Source organism: Xenopus laevis, chromosome 6S (assembly GCF_017654675.1).
Source record: "Xenopus laevis strain J_2021 chromosome 6S, Xenopus_laevis_v10.1, whole genome shotgun sequence".
NCBI classification, from domain to species: domain Eukaryota; kingdom Metazoa; phylum Chordata; class Amphibia; order Anura; family Pipidae; genus Xenopus; species Xenopus laevis.
Window position 1 is genome coordinate 93004734 of NC_054382.1, and position 17883 is coordinate 93022616.

At 35.5% G+C, this 17883-nt stretch overlaps 1 protein-coding gene across 3 annotated transcripts in view; it reads left to right on the forward strand.

Annotated features, from left to right (window-relative positions):
* Nucleotides 1-17662, forward strand: part of dlgap1.S (discs, large homolog-associated protein 1 S homeolog) — a 307453-nt gene extending 289791 nt beyond the window's left edge. The window contains exons 11-14 of one of the 3 annotated variants that reach the window (XM_041567834.1): nt 183-607; nt 5213-5304; nt 8091-8243; nt 8571-9384. In XM_041567834.1, coding sequence (XP_041423768.1) covers nt 183-607; nt 5213-5304; nt 8091-8243; nt 8571-8675 — 775 coding nt within the window. In that variant the 3' untranslated portion in view covers nt 8676-9384. Of the gene's footprint in view, nt 1-182; nt 608-5212; nt 5305-8090; nt 8244-8570; nt 9385-17382 lie in introns of those variants that run through there. The other 2 variants (XM_041567833.1, XM_018268896.2) reach the window with 2 other exon arrangements.
* Nucleotides 17663-17883: the final 221 nt, after the last annotated feature.

Sequence of the window (17883 nt, forward strand, 5' to 3'; positions counted from 1 at the left end):
TGACTGTATGGAGGGGTCAGTGTGTGTGTGTATGGATGCTGGGTTTCATTTGGCAGGGTTGAACTTGATGGACTTTGATCTTTTTTTCAACCCAGTCTTACTATGTAACTATGTACGTTTCATATACACCAGCAATTGAGAATATGACTAACGTAAATGTTTGATCTGTTCCTTTACTAAAGGTTGCGCAGACTGACCAGATCTAACAGTGTAACTGCTGCCGTGCAAGCAGATCTGGATCTCAGGGAGCATTTTGAATGTCCAGTGGAACTGGCTGACCATGAATTCCAGTTCAGTAGGCCACTGACAAAGCAGTATTCTCGAGATGCTTGTACCTCTACAGTAAGCATCCAGGGCTCAGGCAACCATTACCATGCTTGTGCAGTAGAAGATGACTTTGATGCAGATTTCGATCCATCCATATTACCTCCTCCTGACCCATGGATCGACTCTATTACAGAAGACCCGATGGAAGCCGTGCACAGATCAGTTTGCCACAGAGATGGACATTGGTTTTTAAAACTTCTTCAGGCAGAAAAAGAACGAATGGAGGGCTGGTGCCAGCAGATGAAGAGAGAGGAATATCAAAATGATTTACCTGATCCCAGTGAGTATTTACCCCCATTAATATTCACCTTGAAAGTATAACAAACTTTGCCGCTATCATAAATATAGTTTATTCTTTTTCATTTTAGTTCCTTTAAAAGGGAGCCTTAGCGTAATGTTAACTTGTACACTGTATATGTTCACTAGAGATACTATTTGGTTATCGTCCAGGGATATTGTCTCTACTGAGACAAACATGGAAGCTCCCATTTATACAAATGATTCAAAGTACTGAAAATTCTTGGATGTCAAGCACTGACAAGATTTTGGTATTCCCCTTATTTTCTGAAGAGTATTCATTCCATATATTAAACCTTCCTTTATATTTCAAATGTTATGTAAATCAGGAAAAATAGATGTTCTACTGATCACTTAAAGGACTAGATATTCAGCTTGACCATATCAGTAGCCAACATGGTGAACTGACTGAATTGAACTTTCCTTATCCTTTAAATAGTACTTGCTAATTTCACTAGTACAAGATCTGCCAACCCCCTTTGAGGATTTCTGTTGTGGCTGCAGTGTTATTAGGATAAAGGACATTGGATGTTCATTTTTTTAGCTTACTTTAATGAATTGCACAAAATGTTGATTTCAGTGTGAGTGATTTTAGACCTTATTATACTAACTAGAGCCATTAGACACGGTAGAGTAAAATTACTGTTATTTTAGTCTGGATTTTTTTTGTCCTTTTGAACTCTCATACTACAGGCCATTTTCCTTTTGAGATATCGAAAGCATACCAGAGAGGGGATAAAATAGCTGTCATTGTTAATACAGGTGCACGATGTACAAGGTTTCTTTAAAACGCAAACAAAATTTCATATTAGGCTTTTTGCTTAGAAACAGAAATCTGGCACATCTGTCAATATGACACTTTGACGAAAGGACAAATAGGACTGTAATGTGTTCCAATTATTTTGATTTGTACCCTGGATTCCTAAATCACAAACATTTGCAAAATAGGGGGAAAGTATATAAAGGAATGAAATTCTGCTGTTATGTCTAGTTAAATGGATTACTTGTCACTTTATGTATATGAAAATGCACTGAGTTATGGGGTTTTACTTTCTTATTTAATGGGGCTTTACATTCTCACTCAGTATTTTACAGTTTCATAGAAAACTGCAGAGGGGGTACTGGCACTACGCATAACATTTATCAAAGACTGGTTTTAACCAATGCAAAATCAAATAAAAATGGCATTATAACCTATGGGCAAAATATGCCAAAATAGTGCTGAAAATGATGAAAAGTCTTATGCTGGACACCTATGGCAAAGTCTTACTCCCTCAAGAATATTTTTTACATGTTTGCGCATGAGAACAAATTGTTTCCATAATTATAATGATAAATACCCATAAAGTGAAAATTGTTGCAAAAATTCTCTTTAAGTGTCAGCGAGTACCTTTGTTTTAAGATGCATGGATTGTCACTGATGTGTGTAAATCTATTTATGGATTTATCTATATACAGTATATGTATAAATGAAATGTTAAAAATAGCCACTTAACATTAAACTCCTGTTCGAGTTGAACGAGGAATTCCAAGAAAAAAGAATATTTGGATGTCAGTGAATCAGTTGGAGTTGCAGCTCACATGGCCTGTTTTTCATGCCACTCCCAGTAAAATGATCCAGGCTTTTGTGGGACAAAGCAGCCCTTGTGTGGAACAGCTGCTCCTTCGGCCTAACTCATTACAACTTGACAACAGCCTGTAACGCTGCAAGGATCTGTGCTCCATTAACTCACTGGCAAATAAACTGCCTGATAGATTGAATAATTGTATTCCCAGCTAGAAATACAAACTGCATGTGAAAGTGCACCTCGCAACTCAGCCTCCCACATTCCAGCATTTTCAGGAATACTTGTTTTGAAACAAGCATTTCTATTACCCAATATAAAATTATAAAACATATTGTAATTAAATGCAGAAAGGGCTACATATAGGATATTTGTCTAGAGCACAGGGTCCCCAACCTTTTTTACTCCTGAGCCACATTCAGGGTAGCACAACACAGGCGTTTTCTGTGAGATCCGCCGCTTTGCGCAAAAACGCAGGCATCAAGTGGGATGCAACGGAAGTAAGGTAAGATATACAAATGTCAGATGGTGTCGCAGCGTTGATCCGCCACAACACGACTGTCGGATGCAGACACTGTGCGCTGAGTCTGCATCCAACAGTCGCGTCACATCAGATCAATGTATATATCTTACCTTACTTCAGCAGCCGACAGAAATCTTTTAACCTGCCCAATCGACCAAACAACCGATCTCCATGGGACGATAAATGTCGGGACTCTTTACACACGGTCTGAAAATCGTATGAATCTTCTATGGCCAGCTTTATACATGAACTCGGTAATGAATAGTTGAATTCCAAGGGTCAAGGTTTGATAAATATTGAGATTCTTGAGACTGTAGATGGTATTGGGGGCCAGCGTCAGACTAGGAGAATCCAGGGCCAACCCGGGTTGCCACCTCAGTGGCTCCCAAACCAAGCCAGGCCCACACCATAGTCATCAGGTCCTCCTGGGAGGCTGCACCTCCCTTGCGTGTACCTGTTTTGTATTGCTACAGGGAGGGGAGGTAACAAGCCCCCTCACCAACCGCCAACCGCCAGGCCTCTGCCACAGTCATCAGGTCCTCCTTCGACACTACATCGCCCCAACCCCATCCATTGTGAGGTCTAATGTGAGGGTTAATGTCACACCAGGAGATTTCTCAGCATTTACAATTATTTTCCATTGTGGTCAACCGCAGCGCCGCAATTTTGCCAAACTGCTGCCTAAAGATGTAACTGTCCAGGTATACAGAATACAAATATACTTTCTTTTTCCAGAGAGGTGACATCTTCTGTGGCAATGTTGTCCAAGTTATACATACTGCAGGTGTTATCCACTTAAACTCATTTGAATACAGTTATACAAAAAAGCCTAAGGAGATTTTGGGGATGAGGGCCAGTAAAAATCTATTTTTATGGGCCACATCCAGCCCATTCAATCGAATAAGTAAAAGTCTGGTTGTGAAAAGGCTAAAGAGTAAAAACCACTAGTTCCCCATAGTGGCACTCAGCAGTAATTCTCTTGAACTATGAGCTGAGTGGCAAACTTTACAAGGTATTAAGAACTGTCGACAATGTGCTGAAGCACTTTAAGGTGTTTTCAGTGCTCAGTGTATAAAGCAGTTAGAGGTAAAATTGCCTGGTCATCCTGACTCCTCACTGTTGTACCACAAAGTTCTCTGGACAAAAATATATTCCCGCTAGCACGTGTCCCCAACTTACTTTTTACTCCTGAGCAACATTCAGATGTAAAAGGAGTTGGGGAGCAACACAAGCATAACAAATGTTCCTGGGTGTCAAAATAAGGGCAGTCAACCAACTGCTCATTTTGGTTTTTATGCAACCAAAACCTGTAACTCAAAAATAAGCACCTACTTTGAGGCCACAAAACGCAACACTCACAAACCACTGGTTGGGGACCACTGTACTAGCATATACAATATATATATATATATATATATATATATATATATATGCCACCTTAGAAATAACTGTCATGAAACAAAACAAGAAGGCACAAGCTGCAACCGTTTTTAAAATTCCAATCTAGACCACACATGCCTATTTAATGATGGTAATGACTTACTGGCACACAAATGAAATCAAAGAATAATGTGAAAGGTTTCACACCTTTATTGCTTTTCATATCATATTATAAGCGGTATAAGGTCACAACCGTTATAGGTTTAGATGACAGGTTAATGTGAGTTAGTTTTGTTTTGTTTACTCTGCCAGAGCCCAATTTTCTTATCTCTTCACTATCATAGTTGAATCCATCAATGACCTCTCCAGGCAGCAGAACAATAAACAAGCAGCTTTTTTTGATAAAAAGCAATTGATCCTGCCCTGTGTTTTGTGAGACATTTGCTCTACTCCTGTGTTTAGAATCAGCCAGAAAGCAAGATAGAAATGTTGTATGGGGTCTCATATGTACCAGATAATTCCAGTCACCCTACACATGAGCATTGAGGTGGCTATATCTTTAAAGGAGAAGGAAAGCTACTGTTTATCGCCAATAGATTAGCCACAATAGTGCAAGCTATAACACTATATTTATTCTGCAGAATGCTTTACCATACCTGAGTAAACAGCTCTAGAAGATCTCTCTGTTTGTTTAGGACAGCAGCTGCCATATTAGCTTGGTGTGGCATCACTTCCTGCCGGAGTCTCTCCCTGCTCACTCATAGCTCTGATTACAGCAGGGATGGTGGAAAGGGAGTGGGAGAGGGAGAGAGGAGCAAAAACAGGAAGTCTGATACAGAAGTCCATGTGTACACAATAGAAAGAAAGAAATGCAGTGTTTCTTTTGACAGAGGACTCAGCATTACTTTGAGGTTTTACTGGTGTATTTATATAGACCTTTTTGATAACGCTTAATTAATTTCAGCCTTTCCTTCTCCATTAAGAAGAGTCATTCCCTGAACTAGACAATGTTGCCCTCTATTACATACACATTGTTATTAGACAGTAAGCATGTTTTACTCTCACCGGAGTTTATTTAGTAGTTGTGTGTATTATATTTGTAATCCTTTTGTTCTTTTAGTTTTAGAAAAGATTCGCAGTGCTGTTGGCTGTGCTCAGCTTCTAATGTCCCAGAAGTTCTATCAGTTCCGAGAGCTCTGTGAAGAGAACCTGGTAAGTATGTGCTCAGTGGCACAGCTCAATGCTTAACATGGACTCTTTTTGTCTGACGGTTGGAGTGAGACCATAGAGCTGTGAATCTGCTGTGTTTACTTATTAATGTCTGTTTTATCAGTCTACAATTACGGCTGTCTTTCCTGTTTATAATCCCACTCATTACAGTTCAGTGGGAAACATCGCTGACTTGCAAAACACACACTTGGGGGCAGATTTACAAAGCTCGAGTGAAGGATTCGAATTAAAAAAACTTCGAATTTCGAAGTGTTTTTTGGGCTACTTCGACCATCGAATGGGCTACTTCGACCTTCGACTACTACTTCGAATCGAACGATTCGAACTAAAAATCGTTCGACTATTCGACCATTCGATAATCGAAGTACTGTCTCTTTAAGAAAAACTTCGACCCCCTACTTCGGCAGCTAAAAGCTACCGAAGTCAATGTTAGCCTATGGGGAAGGTCCCCATAGGCTTGCCTGCGTTTTTTTGATTGAAGGATATTCCTTCGATCGTTGTATTAAAATCCTTCGAATCGTTCGATTCGAAGGATTTAATCGTTCGATCGAACGAATAATCCTTCGATCGTTCGATTGTAGGATTAGCGCTAAATCGTTCGACTTCGATATTCGAAGTCGAACGATTTTAGTTCCTAGTCGAATATCGAGGGTTAATTAACCCTCGATATTCGACCCTTAGTAAATCTGCCCCTTGGTGTTATTCTCTGTGTATCTGCCCAGACATGCTTCTCTACTGCCACTTAAAGGGGAACTCAGGCTTCCAAACCAAAATTTGATAAAGAGGCCCACATAACACAGAAACCCCTAATATTCCCAGCACAGTTACCTGTTTCTTCAAAACGTATGAATAAATGTAATTTTATATGCTGAAATCCAGTTGTTTAACAGTTTCTGCATCATTTGAAATCCTGGCAGGGAAGGAAGGACTAAACACTGATGTTACAAATTGTCACAACTACTCCACAGCGTACAGACAACATGCAGGAACTACATAACCCACAATGCATTGCACTGTGATGTTCCTTTCCTTATTGAAATCACATGTGCAGGGAATTGTGTGGTTTGGCAGATGCAGGCTTAGGACAGCTGGCTGTTGGTACAAAGTAACAGTAGTCAGCCAGCTCAGCAAAGTAGTCAGACAGATCAGCAGGAGAGCAGGGGGCTAGGCTTAGGGAACTGTTCCAAACCATTAAAAATCATGAAAAGTCTGCATATTTTTTAATTGATGTATATTGCAAAGTTGCCTGAAATTATGTTTTCTTCTCAAAAAGCTCAAGTTATGTTTGTGTGGAGTTACCCTTTAACTTCCTGGCAACACAAAATGCAATCTTAACAGAAATGCTTTCAGCTTTTGTGTAAATACTTTTAAATACATATTCTACATTTTTACTGTGATTATGTATATTATATATATATATATATATATATATATATATATATATATATATATATATATATATATATATATATATATATATATGTGTGTATATATATATATACATATAAATATAATCAAACAGAATGGAATGCACAACCATTAGTATGCAGAAACCTGGGTGCTAGTCTGAGAAGTATGTAGACAAAATGCAGGGATTGACAGCACTCCAAGGAAATACATCAAGTCAATAATTCAAATGAAAGTGGAGATTTATTGGTGATCCAACGTTTCGGCTCCGCACAGAAGCCTTCGTCAGGGAAATATATATATTGTATATACAGTATATATGGTTCAATAAAATAATATTTATGTTAAAAATCACACATATAATATATAATATATACAGTTCCTATGGAAAGTGGGTATTAGTCAAGCATAGTCATTTTTATATCACTTCAAGTTAACATTTAGTTTGTTATAGAATGGCCTATTCTTAACATCTTTTCAGTTGGTTTTCATTTATTTTTTATTGTTTTTGAATTATTTGCCCTCCTTATCTGACTCTTTCTAGCTTTCAAATGGGGGTGACTGACCCCAGCAGCTCAAAACAACTGCTCTGTGAGGCTACGATTTTATTATTATCGCTCTTTTTTATTACTTGCCTTTCTATTCAGTTCCCCTCCTATAAATATTCCAGTCTCCCACTCTAGACACTGCCTGGTTGCTATGGTATATTTAAAAATTATTGAAAAAATATCTGAAATTACAAACTGGTGGGCTTCTGAATAAAAAGCTTAAAAAAATGTAAATTGCCTCAGAGTATCACTTTCAACATCATACTAAAAGTTACATTACAGGTAAACTACCCCTTTAAGATTAAGGCTCCTTCAGTGCCTCTAGGTTCTAGACATTCTCAATGTCACCAGGTCCAATATAGCTTTGCCAGGATCAATATTTATTATCAGTAGATCTATAGCGAATAGCATTTCAATAGCAAGAATAAGTCAAGATCCAAAACAAACATATAGTTCTGTCTATATGATGCTTAATTTAAAAGTAAACTACTTTAGCCTGTAGATATGTAATTCTTTTATTATGACCTGAGCTAACTCAGTTTATGGTATCTGTCATAATAAAGTACAAGTAAGAGTCAAATGTGTACAAATACTTGAAATTATATGAGATCAAAGAATTTTTAGGGATTGCTGGACTTTGTGGTACCTTCCTTAAAACAGAGTGGCTAGTATATTATCCATAGTCAACAACATTTTGAAACACTGGGAAGCATTTTTTCATACGTTCAATACTAATACCCAGTTTCCTTATATTAATGTAAGCATTTTAATTTTGCATATCATGGACATTGGTGTGTGTGTGTTTTTTTCCAGAATCCTAATGCACACCCTAGGCCTACCTCTCAGGATTTAGCTGGGTTCTGGGACATGCTTCAGCTGTCAATAGAAAACATTAGTATGAAATTCGATGAGCTCCACCAGCTAAAGTCCAATAACTGGAAACAGATGGATTCCCTTGATAAAAAGGTAGGTATAGCAAACTGAGCTGTTGTCATTTCTCAGACTGCATTTGACTTATGTTATAAATGCCTGCTCTCAACTGTTCTTATTTTGTTTCACTGATAACTATAAAATGACAGTTGAAATAATAAGCCATGAGTTTTAACCTGGTCCTTCTTTGTAGGGTTTGATAGTTTCTCGCTCTCCAGTAGGTTAAGTGCCTTTTTGTTTTCAGTATATATGAAGGATCCTGCTTTTTTGGATGTTTTTTCTTTCTTTTCTATCATTTAAAAATGAAGTCAAGCTGCAAGATGTTATACAAAGCACAATTATCAATGTACTTGCACATTCCAGGAGTTTCTACCAAGAAAAGTCAGGAAGCACAGAAAACACCCTGAACCTGGTAATCACCTCAAAAAACAGGAGCAAAAACTGCAAAGGAACCTCTACCATCATTGAAAAATATATTTACACAATCATTTATTATGTGGAATTATTTACATCTTTTTTATATAGATATTTTTGGTGGGAGTTGGTGTTTGTTCTCAGGTAATATTTTCAACAGTTGTACCATTTGCCATAATAGAGAAGCTGGCAAACCTTCTCCTTCCTACTGTATATTATTATTATTAATAACATTTGAATTCAGCAATAGTTAGATTCTATTCTATTCACCCATTCCCTCCAGTGATATATGGCACCTTTATCTTCGGCTGTTGCACCTCTTTTTAGAAATGTATCTTGGAAGAGTAATTTTTTTCTATACCCCCCCCCCATCATGATGCCTCCCCTTGTTCTGTTTCCATTTTTTCTGCAAGTCTAATTTTGCTGCTTCTCTACAACACCAGAGTTGATCAACAATTGCCCTATGCCTGGCAACTGTGTTTTTAGAATTGATTTATTCCTTGATGTCTCAGTTTAACCTTTTAACCTGCTGAGATGAAGAGTACGCCCTCTATTTTCAGAAGAACACAATGTCATGTAAAAAAAAAATGCTTCTAGCAGTCAAAAAATCTACTATTTGCAGCTTCAGTCCACATTTCTGGACAGTTTGGGAAGCCCGTGATAGGCTAGGCGATTCTCTAAGCAGTTCCAACTGCTCTATGTTCAACAAAATATTAAAAGTACAGATAGGAATCTGTTATCTAGAAACTCATTATGCAGAAAGGTCTGAATTATAGGAAGGCCATCTCCTATAGACTGCATTTTAATTAAATAATTATACGTTTTAAAAATGATTTCATTTTTTCTCTGTAATAAAAAATACCTTGTACTTGATCCCAACTAAGATATAATTAATCCTTTATGGAGGCAGAACGATCTATTGGGTTTATTTTTAGCTGAAAAACCTCAGGTTCCAAGCATTCTGGATAACAGGTCCTATACCTGAAATATAAGATAAATAATGTTCTAAATTCAGTACTACAGCTACTGTAATTTCTGATCCCATTTTTATTATGTTTCACAAAAAAAAAACACCTGCAAATGCCTCAGTAATGCATGGATGTGTGCCTTTCCCTAAGGGGACAATTTTTCACATTTAGGTTTCTTTTGCAAATGATTTAATCCCTGCAGAATAGTATCATGTTTAACACTGCCTTTCGGATAACTGTTCCAATAGAAAGGCTTTATCAGGTTGTAGGCAGCAAATAAGATGTATGTAGTTTTCTACACTAACTTTGCGTAATTAAAATCAGTAGATTAATTCGGCTTACCTGCACCTAAAAACAAAATAATAATAGGTTCTTCACATGGAAATCTATTTATCTTACCTTAGGCAATAATAATAATAAATAAATAAAAATCTTCATATAGCTTATGCTCCATCTATCCATAAACCTGTATTATTTGTGGTTATCTATTTTGGGCCATAAAAGCATGTCTGCAATACACAGGTATTTTTACAAACAAATAGGGGCCGATTCACTAACTTCGAGTGAAGGATTCGAAGTGTTTTTTGGGCTACTTCGACCATCGAATGGGCTACTACGACCTTCGACTACGACTTCAAATCGAAGGATTCGAACTAAAACTCGTTTGACTATTCGACCATTCGATAGTCGAAGTACTTTCTCTTTAAGAAAAAACTTCAACCCCCTAGTTCGCCATCTAAAAGCTACCAAACTCAATGTTAGCCTATGGGGAAGGTCCCCATAGACTTGCCTAAGTTTTTTCGATTGTTGGATTTAAATCCTTCGAATCGTTCAATTCGAAGGATTTTATCGTTCGATCGAAGGAATAATCCTTTGATCGCACTATTTGCGCTAAAATCCTTCGACTTCGATATTCGAAGTCGAAGGATTTTAATTCCCAGTCGAAAATCGAGGGTTAATTAACCCTCGATATTCGACCCTTTGTGAATCGGCCCCATAGTGTGTGTGCCCTTATGGATGTTACACTATCTATGAAAGAAAAAAAATATATTTTTATTATTTTAAGCCATATCTTTAAAAACACACATTTTAAATAGCAGTACTTCAAAGGTTTATTTTACTCAAATCAGCGCTGTAAATTACATCTGCCAACTGCTCATTTTTGTTGATGAAGATGAATACAGAGAAAAATCTATCCCCGTTATACAATATAAGGACATAATGATATTAGATAAAGAATACAAAGCAAGTGGTTCTCTCCCGATAGGTCTTTGTTTTGATCAGATTGTTGGCATCCTTTTTGTAATGAATCATTTCTTTAATCAGTTACTACTGTGATTATGATGCAGAGGTTTCATTAATGTTTAAGGAGGACAGTTGGACTTTATTTTATATGACATCACTTTTCTTAAAATATATTATCCAACTACATAAACGTGTGCAAATAAGACTGAAAAACTGAATTAGTAGCACTGAAATGGCCAAGATATACTTTCAGGGGATCCTGGCCCCTCCGCCGCCTGAGGCAGAAGCAGTTGCTGCTGCCCCCCCTCCCCCGGAAATTCGCTCTTAAAGTACCAGGAGCAGCATTTTTGCTGCTCCTGGTACCTAGTGGGGCGCTGCCGCCTGAGGCGACAGCCTCAACTTGCCTCATTGGCAAAGCACCCCTGTATGCTTTTAAAGTACCACTATTCATTGTGTATTTTTAAAAAGTTAAACTTAAAAAAATAATATTTTTAGTATAATATGGATAACTATAGGATGAAGTTAACCAGTAGGGTTATAATTGATTATAGTATCAATAAAAAAGTAAAGGGACACATTGACTACGTCTTTATCTTCCCTTTAATGGTGTACTGCCTGTGTTCGGAGTAATCTCAGTATTTCTGGCACTTCACTCATAGCAAAGTTCTCTCTTTTATATCCTTGTAAATTTCATTGGGGGGGTATATTTATGTAAAAAATCCAAATTTACCCTATAATAGGGGGGTGCTGGTTTGTAGTTCCAATACAGGGGGGTTCTTTCTCAAAAAAAAGTTTTTTTCCCCAAGGTATATTAATTTTTTCATAGCACCATATTTCACCCAGAATATGATTCTTGTGAGATAAAAAGTACTGTAAGAGTTTTGGGATTGATTTTACTCTTTATTCCTTCAATTCTGTATGATAGCACAATTACCACTGCCTCTACTCATAGGATAGTAGAACTATAAGAAAGATTGTGAATACACAATCGTTAAGAACGGCACATTCGGCCCAATGGTTTTCTCTTGAATCATTAACTGCTACAGTGCTGCTAATACATTACTGTGCCATTGCATTAATATATATATATATATATATATATATATATATATATATATATATATATATATATATATAATAACCAGACAGTTGTGAATTGTTTTATGCTGAGCACAGTGTTCCCAGCAGTGGCATCTCCTTGTTCGCAAACGAATTACACAACTTCACTGAACATATATAGCTAATATATCTACAATGAGCAAAGTCAGAATTCTCTCTGGCTTGATCCCTAGATATAAGGCCAGAACACAGAGATAATGGAGTGCAAACATCACCCAGTAATTATCACATGCTTCTGGCTTGTGGTATTCACAGAGACACTGTCCTTTTGGAAAAAGTACTTTACTGTAACAGAACAGAGTTTAGCGGCTCAACCACATTAAAATTTGGGTATGCATCATTTTGGTTGATTTTTTAATGAACCCACAAGCTAAATGGTTTCTATTATGAATCTGTTATAATTATTTATTGTTCTAAACCCATGATGCCCTCTCCCTATGTGTCTTGGACTCTTCATAGCTGTTCATTGTGGTTTGGTTGATATTTTTAGAAATGTCAGCCATAAAACGCCAGTACTGCAGAAGTGAGAGGTTTTTATAATAATAATAATAATTATTATTATTTTAATATAATAATAAGATTTTCATATGCCAACACTGTAAACTCTATATGACTATTTAGGCGCAGGGCAGATAAATGCTGTTACTGTCTCTTGTTATACCACTCAATCTAGACACGTTTATCAATGTCAAATAACAAATCTGTAAAACTACTTCTAAACAAATTTGCTGGGAGATAAATTTGGAGCAAATTTCATGGCCTATTTCTGGAGACAGTTTTATTTAATGATGACAATAATTTAGCAGGTACTCAGATGAGTTTGTATCTAGACAATCCTTGCCCAATCTTCCAGTTTCCATAAGGAATGGATATAAAACAGGGAATGGATCCGTTTTGAGATTAGAAAGCATGATATGGCTGCTGTAAATGGATTGAAATTGAAAATGTATTTTATCACAGTTGCTAAAATGTGCATTCAATGCATTGATCAATTTGGCAATTCTTCAAAAAGTGGTTTACGGTTTTGATCAGTACATCTACAAAGTGTTAGAGCCCTGCCAATTAGCATGTGCTAAAAATTAAACTCAGATTTTGTAGCCATCATTTCCACATAAAGTTTGCCTCCCATTGACTGACCACAAGTCTATGATATTTATTTAAAAAATATAATGTATGCTTATTTATTAAGAAAGATCTTTTACGAAATATGCCTTTTCTTTCATAAAAGCCATATAAATGTCACTTTCTTCTAATTAACATTCACTATTTCCAAGGGACTATTTTGCACATTGTTATGTATCTTTATAAATCTTTATCTTTTGGTGAATATAACTTAGATTTTAATTGTATTGATAATATTTGCAATTACAGTATGTTTCAAATGTCAAAATGAGGAACTCACTCAATACAAGAGAAGCAATATTTTTCATATTGCATCACTTATAGAGTATTAATGAAATCTACCTTGTTGATCTAAACAAAAACAGTGCATTATCCTTCATAGCAATACCTGACAATTCTATTAAGGCCAATGGCAGATGTAGTGTTAGCTCTGCCAGTGTATTTCTGCAACTGCAAGTCACATAGACATCAATAGCACACAGGCTTGGATTAGCTATGTAATAGCTCACACAACAATTGCTTGCCCATTGTAGATAAACATTTCTACAATTACATAGCAATTGCTGTGTGAGCTATTACATAGCTAATTTGGGTTGAAAAAAGACAAAAGTCCATGTTCAACCCCTCCAGTGCACACACATATAGATTTCTCTTTACATTCACATATATAAACTATATAGACTCCCTTTAACCAGTTTAGTTGCACTCTCTCCGGCTCATTTACTGTATATCCTTCTTAAAGACTTGAGCCCAAAACAGCATTGAATACTCAATGTGAGGCCTTACCAGAGACCTATAAAAAGGCAAAATTATGTTTACATAACTTGAGTTAATGCCCTTTTTAATGCAATACAGTTTTAATAGCCACTGAGTGACCTGCCCTAGATTTACACTTTGTTATCCACAAAAATTCCCAAATCCTTCTCAATAAAGGAGGCCTTAGCTGTCAAATCTTGGGGTAATCAGTGGCCTGCTAAATAATAGGTTTCAAAAATATGTGACTAGGAAATCTGTATAAGAAATTATCTGTGCACAGTTTTTATGTAATATAACAAATTTGGAAGCTCAACCTAAAAATTTACATTTTTTGCTTTCGGTGTTTTGAGTGAACATTCATTTCTTAATCTCTATGTATACTAATATGTCTTGCAAAAGCTCTATCCATTTCAAAATTTGTATTGCAATTAATGTGTAAATCATCTAAACATAAATGAAATTGGCCAGATAAATGTTTATTTGCTGGTACATTAAACTAAAAAAAAGGTTTGTTTTTGCAGAACAATTCTATTTTATGTTAGACATGATTTTGCATGACAAATTAGAGAGAAAGAAATGTGATGCTTTGTATGGATCCTAATGTGCAACAGTAAATGTCATCCTACTAATCCTTTTAGATATATTGGATATTGGTATGAACACTGTACAAATATGAACACTCTTGTAGTTGTTGATGAAGCAAATGTCCTGTATGAGGCCATAGCACAATGCTCATTTTATCACAGCCAACTGTATTGAAAATAAAGTCTATTGCTGTATTTAAAATGCATGTCTTCCTTTGTTTTTCCTCTTGAAGATCCACCCATATGTTTTACAGAGAGTAATGGCATTTGGGTCTGTTTCTAATACTTTAAGCAATGCTTTTTGAAAAAGCCCAAAACAGACCTCTATAGATGTATATTGATGTCAAGAAATATCCAAGTATTTATACAATATCCATATATTTCAAGCAACTATTGCCTAACAAGCGCCAGCACGGCCATTTGCAGGTCTGTGAGGGCAATTAGGACACTTTTAGAGGGTGATTTATCAAGGTTAGAATTTGAATTTTTGCCAAAGTTCGAATATTCTTGCACAAAACTCACAAATTTATAATTATATTTTGAATATAACATGAATTTCTGGTACGTATTAAGCAAAAAAACTTGAAAACTCGAATGTAACTTGAAAACTCGAATGTAAAAAAAACACCATCTGAGTTCATGTAGAAGTCAATGGGAGTTGTCCTAGGCAACATGAAACTCAAATTTTCGAGTTTTAATTCATTGTAAACTCACAAATTCAGGTTTTTAAGCCTATAAACTTGAAAATTTGTTTTTCTTTCAAGCTTGTATTTGTTCAAGTTTTTTCGAATTTTTCCATAAATAAGCAAACATTCGAGTTTTTGTTACATTGTGAGTTCATTCGAAGTAGAAAAAAACCTTACAAACCTCACAAATTTGAGCTTGATAAATAAGCCCACACCTTATATTTTTTGAAAATGTAATAATGCCATGTTTTTGTTCCTAGAATCTGTCCCTTATGCCATTACCATAAAAACCAAAAAAAACCTAATTGTATAACGAATGTGGTACATTTCAGACAATAATACTAAAAATTCACGCAACAAAACCTACTGCTGTAAAGGGAAAGTCACATGCAAATATACATATTCCTTAACAATTTTCTAACAATTCTAGTACTATGTGTAATGTACATTTCTGAGGACAGGTTCATTCCTGTCACAAAGAATATTAACTACAATTTTGGCAGATAGATTATCCAACATTTTGATGGAAATTTAATAATGGTTTTGTAAAGAATAGTTCTGGTATAAAAAACATACGGAAATTATTAAACGTTATACATAAGATTTCTGCAAGTTCTTGTTCACTGTTAAGTCTGGATGTAGAAAAAGCTTTTGACAATATACATTGTGATTTGTTATTTAAATGTTGTGATAAATTTTGTCTTAAAGGGTTATTCATAACTTTATTAAAAAAATCTATTCCTTCCCTAAAGCAAAAGTATAGTTGCTGGAGAGTGTTCTGAAACATTTAACCTTTTTAGAGGGACAAGACAGGGATGCCCTTTGTCCCCACTTTTGTTCAATATTTTGATGGAGCCATTGATCAGATACTTAGATACTACAGATATTTTCCAGGGATTGATAATAAATGGCAAAGTCATCAAAACTTTAGCTTATGCTGAAGATCTTCTCTTAGTGGTCACCAATCTGGCTAGATCTGTTAAAAATATATTTGATTTTCTTGGACATTATGGTTCATTCTCTGGGTATAGAAATCATTTTAATAAAACTGATATTTTGAATATAACGGGTTCTATACCGAAACAGATACTTGAGGATCTTAAAATAAAATCACCTTCTGGAAAGCTGAAATATTTGGGTATTGTAGTAGAATCGGATTTATCTAAACTATATTCTTTAAACTTTAAATTTATTTGAACCATTTGTTCAATCTAAAATTTCCTTATGTAGTAAATGTATGAATTGCCCTCTCAGTCTGTTAAGGAGAGTGGCATTTTTTAAAATGTTAATATTCCCAAAGATATCTTATCCTATTTTAAATCTCCCTTTAAAAAATTAGATCAAGCCTTAAACAACTTTTTATGGCAGAAAAAGAAACCAAAAATTTCTATATAAAGTGTATGTTAGGCATGGAGATGATGCAAATTTTTTTATTTTGGTAGTTTTTTTTTTAATGATTGCTAGTTATTACTAGTTTTTACTAGTCATGGTTATTATACTATATTTCATTACTCATTTTAAAAAGTCATGTCAATTTAATGTTTATTGTTGAAATATATTGCCAGAACCATAATAGGAAATAAGCCAAGTTCCCATGTTTTGAACTTTTCCCCACATTATTCAAGTATTCTAGCTGATGTGGGTTTTTTTTCAGTTTACATTTCACATTAATACATTTGGCAGAAAAAACGTTGAAATCGAAAAATAATGGAGAATTATTGCTGGCAGTCACAGATTTCCTCAATTCGCTTTCTATTTTTTGATAGAACTGAGTTTTTTAATTAAACAAACTGATGATTATATAGCTCAAAACCTTGCTTTTTGAATAATAATTTAGATTTTTAGAGAGTATAAATCTTACACCATGATGGAAAAGCCACGCAGATTCTCTGTGATTTCTCAATGCATGTCATATGTTTTAGAGGCACTTTGCATGCAGTGCTGAGCACGATGTTGATATACATTGCTCTTTCATTTTATCTGCCCATTGTCTAAAAAAACTGAGCAAGTGCACAAGTTTCCCGGTATTAGCCTAGAATTTCCGGTATATTTTAATACTCCCTCTAATATTAAAATATGAACTGGGTTCTAGTTCCAGTTAATGAAGCATGCCGACATACTGACACTTATTGACACAAACCATGATGACAATACTGCATAACACTGCACAATTTACGACGCTAAACAAAAAATGAGACATTTATATAGACAGTTGGGCAAGCTGTTTTAACAGCTCTTATGGAGAATCTGTATAATGGAATCAACCTTCTATTCTAATCAGGATAAAAAGGCCCCTCCTCCAGTGCCAAAGAAGCCATCGAAAGGTCAGGCCCCACTGGTCCGAGACAGATCTCTGGAAAGTTCAGAGAGACAACGACATGAAGCCCGGAAGCGGCTGATGTCTGCGAAACGTGCTGCATCTGTCCGGCAGAATTCAGCTACAGAGAGTGCTGATAGTATTGAGATCTACATCCCAGAGGCACAGACAAGGCTATGAAGCCATTCCAAGAAAGACCAGAGAGATATTATATATATATAAATATATATATATATCATACAAAAAAACAATAAACTGTATATATATATATATATATATATATATATATATATATATATATATATATATATATATATATATATATATATATATATATATATATATATATAAATTGTCTTTTTATCTGGTTGATAGAACACAATCAAGTCTTACATGTATTTGTATTTTCATTCTCTTTATCTTTCTATTGCTCTTTCTCTCCCTCATATTTCTTAGTTTTCCTTC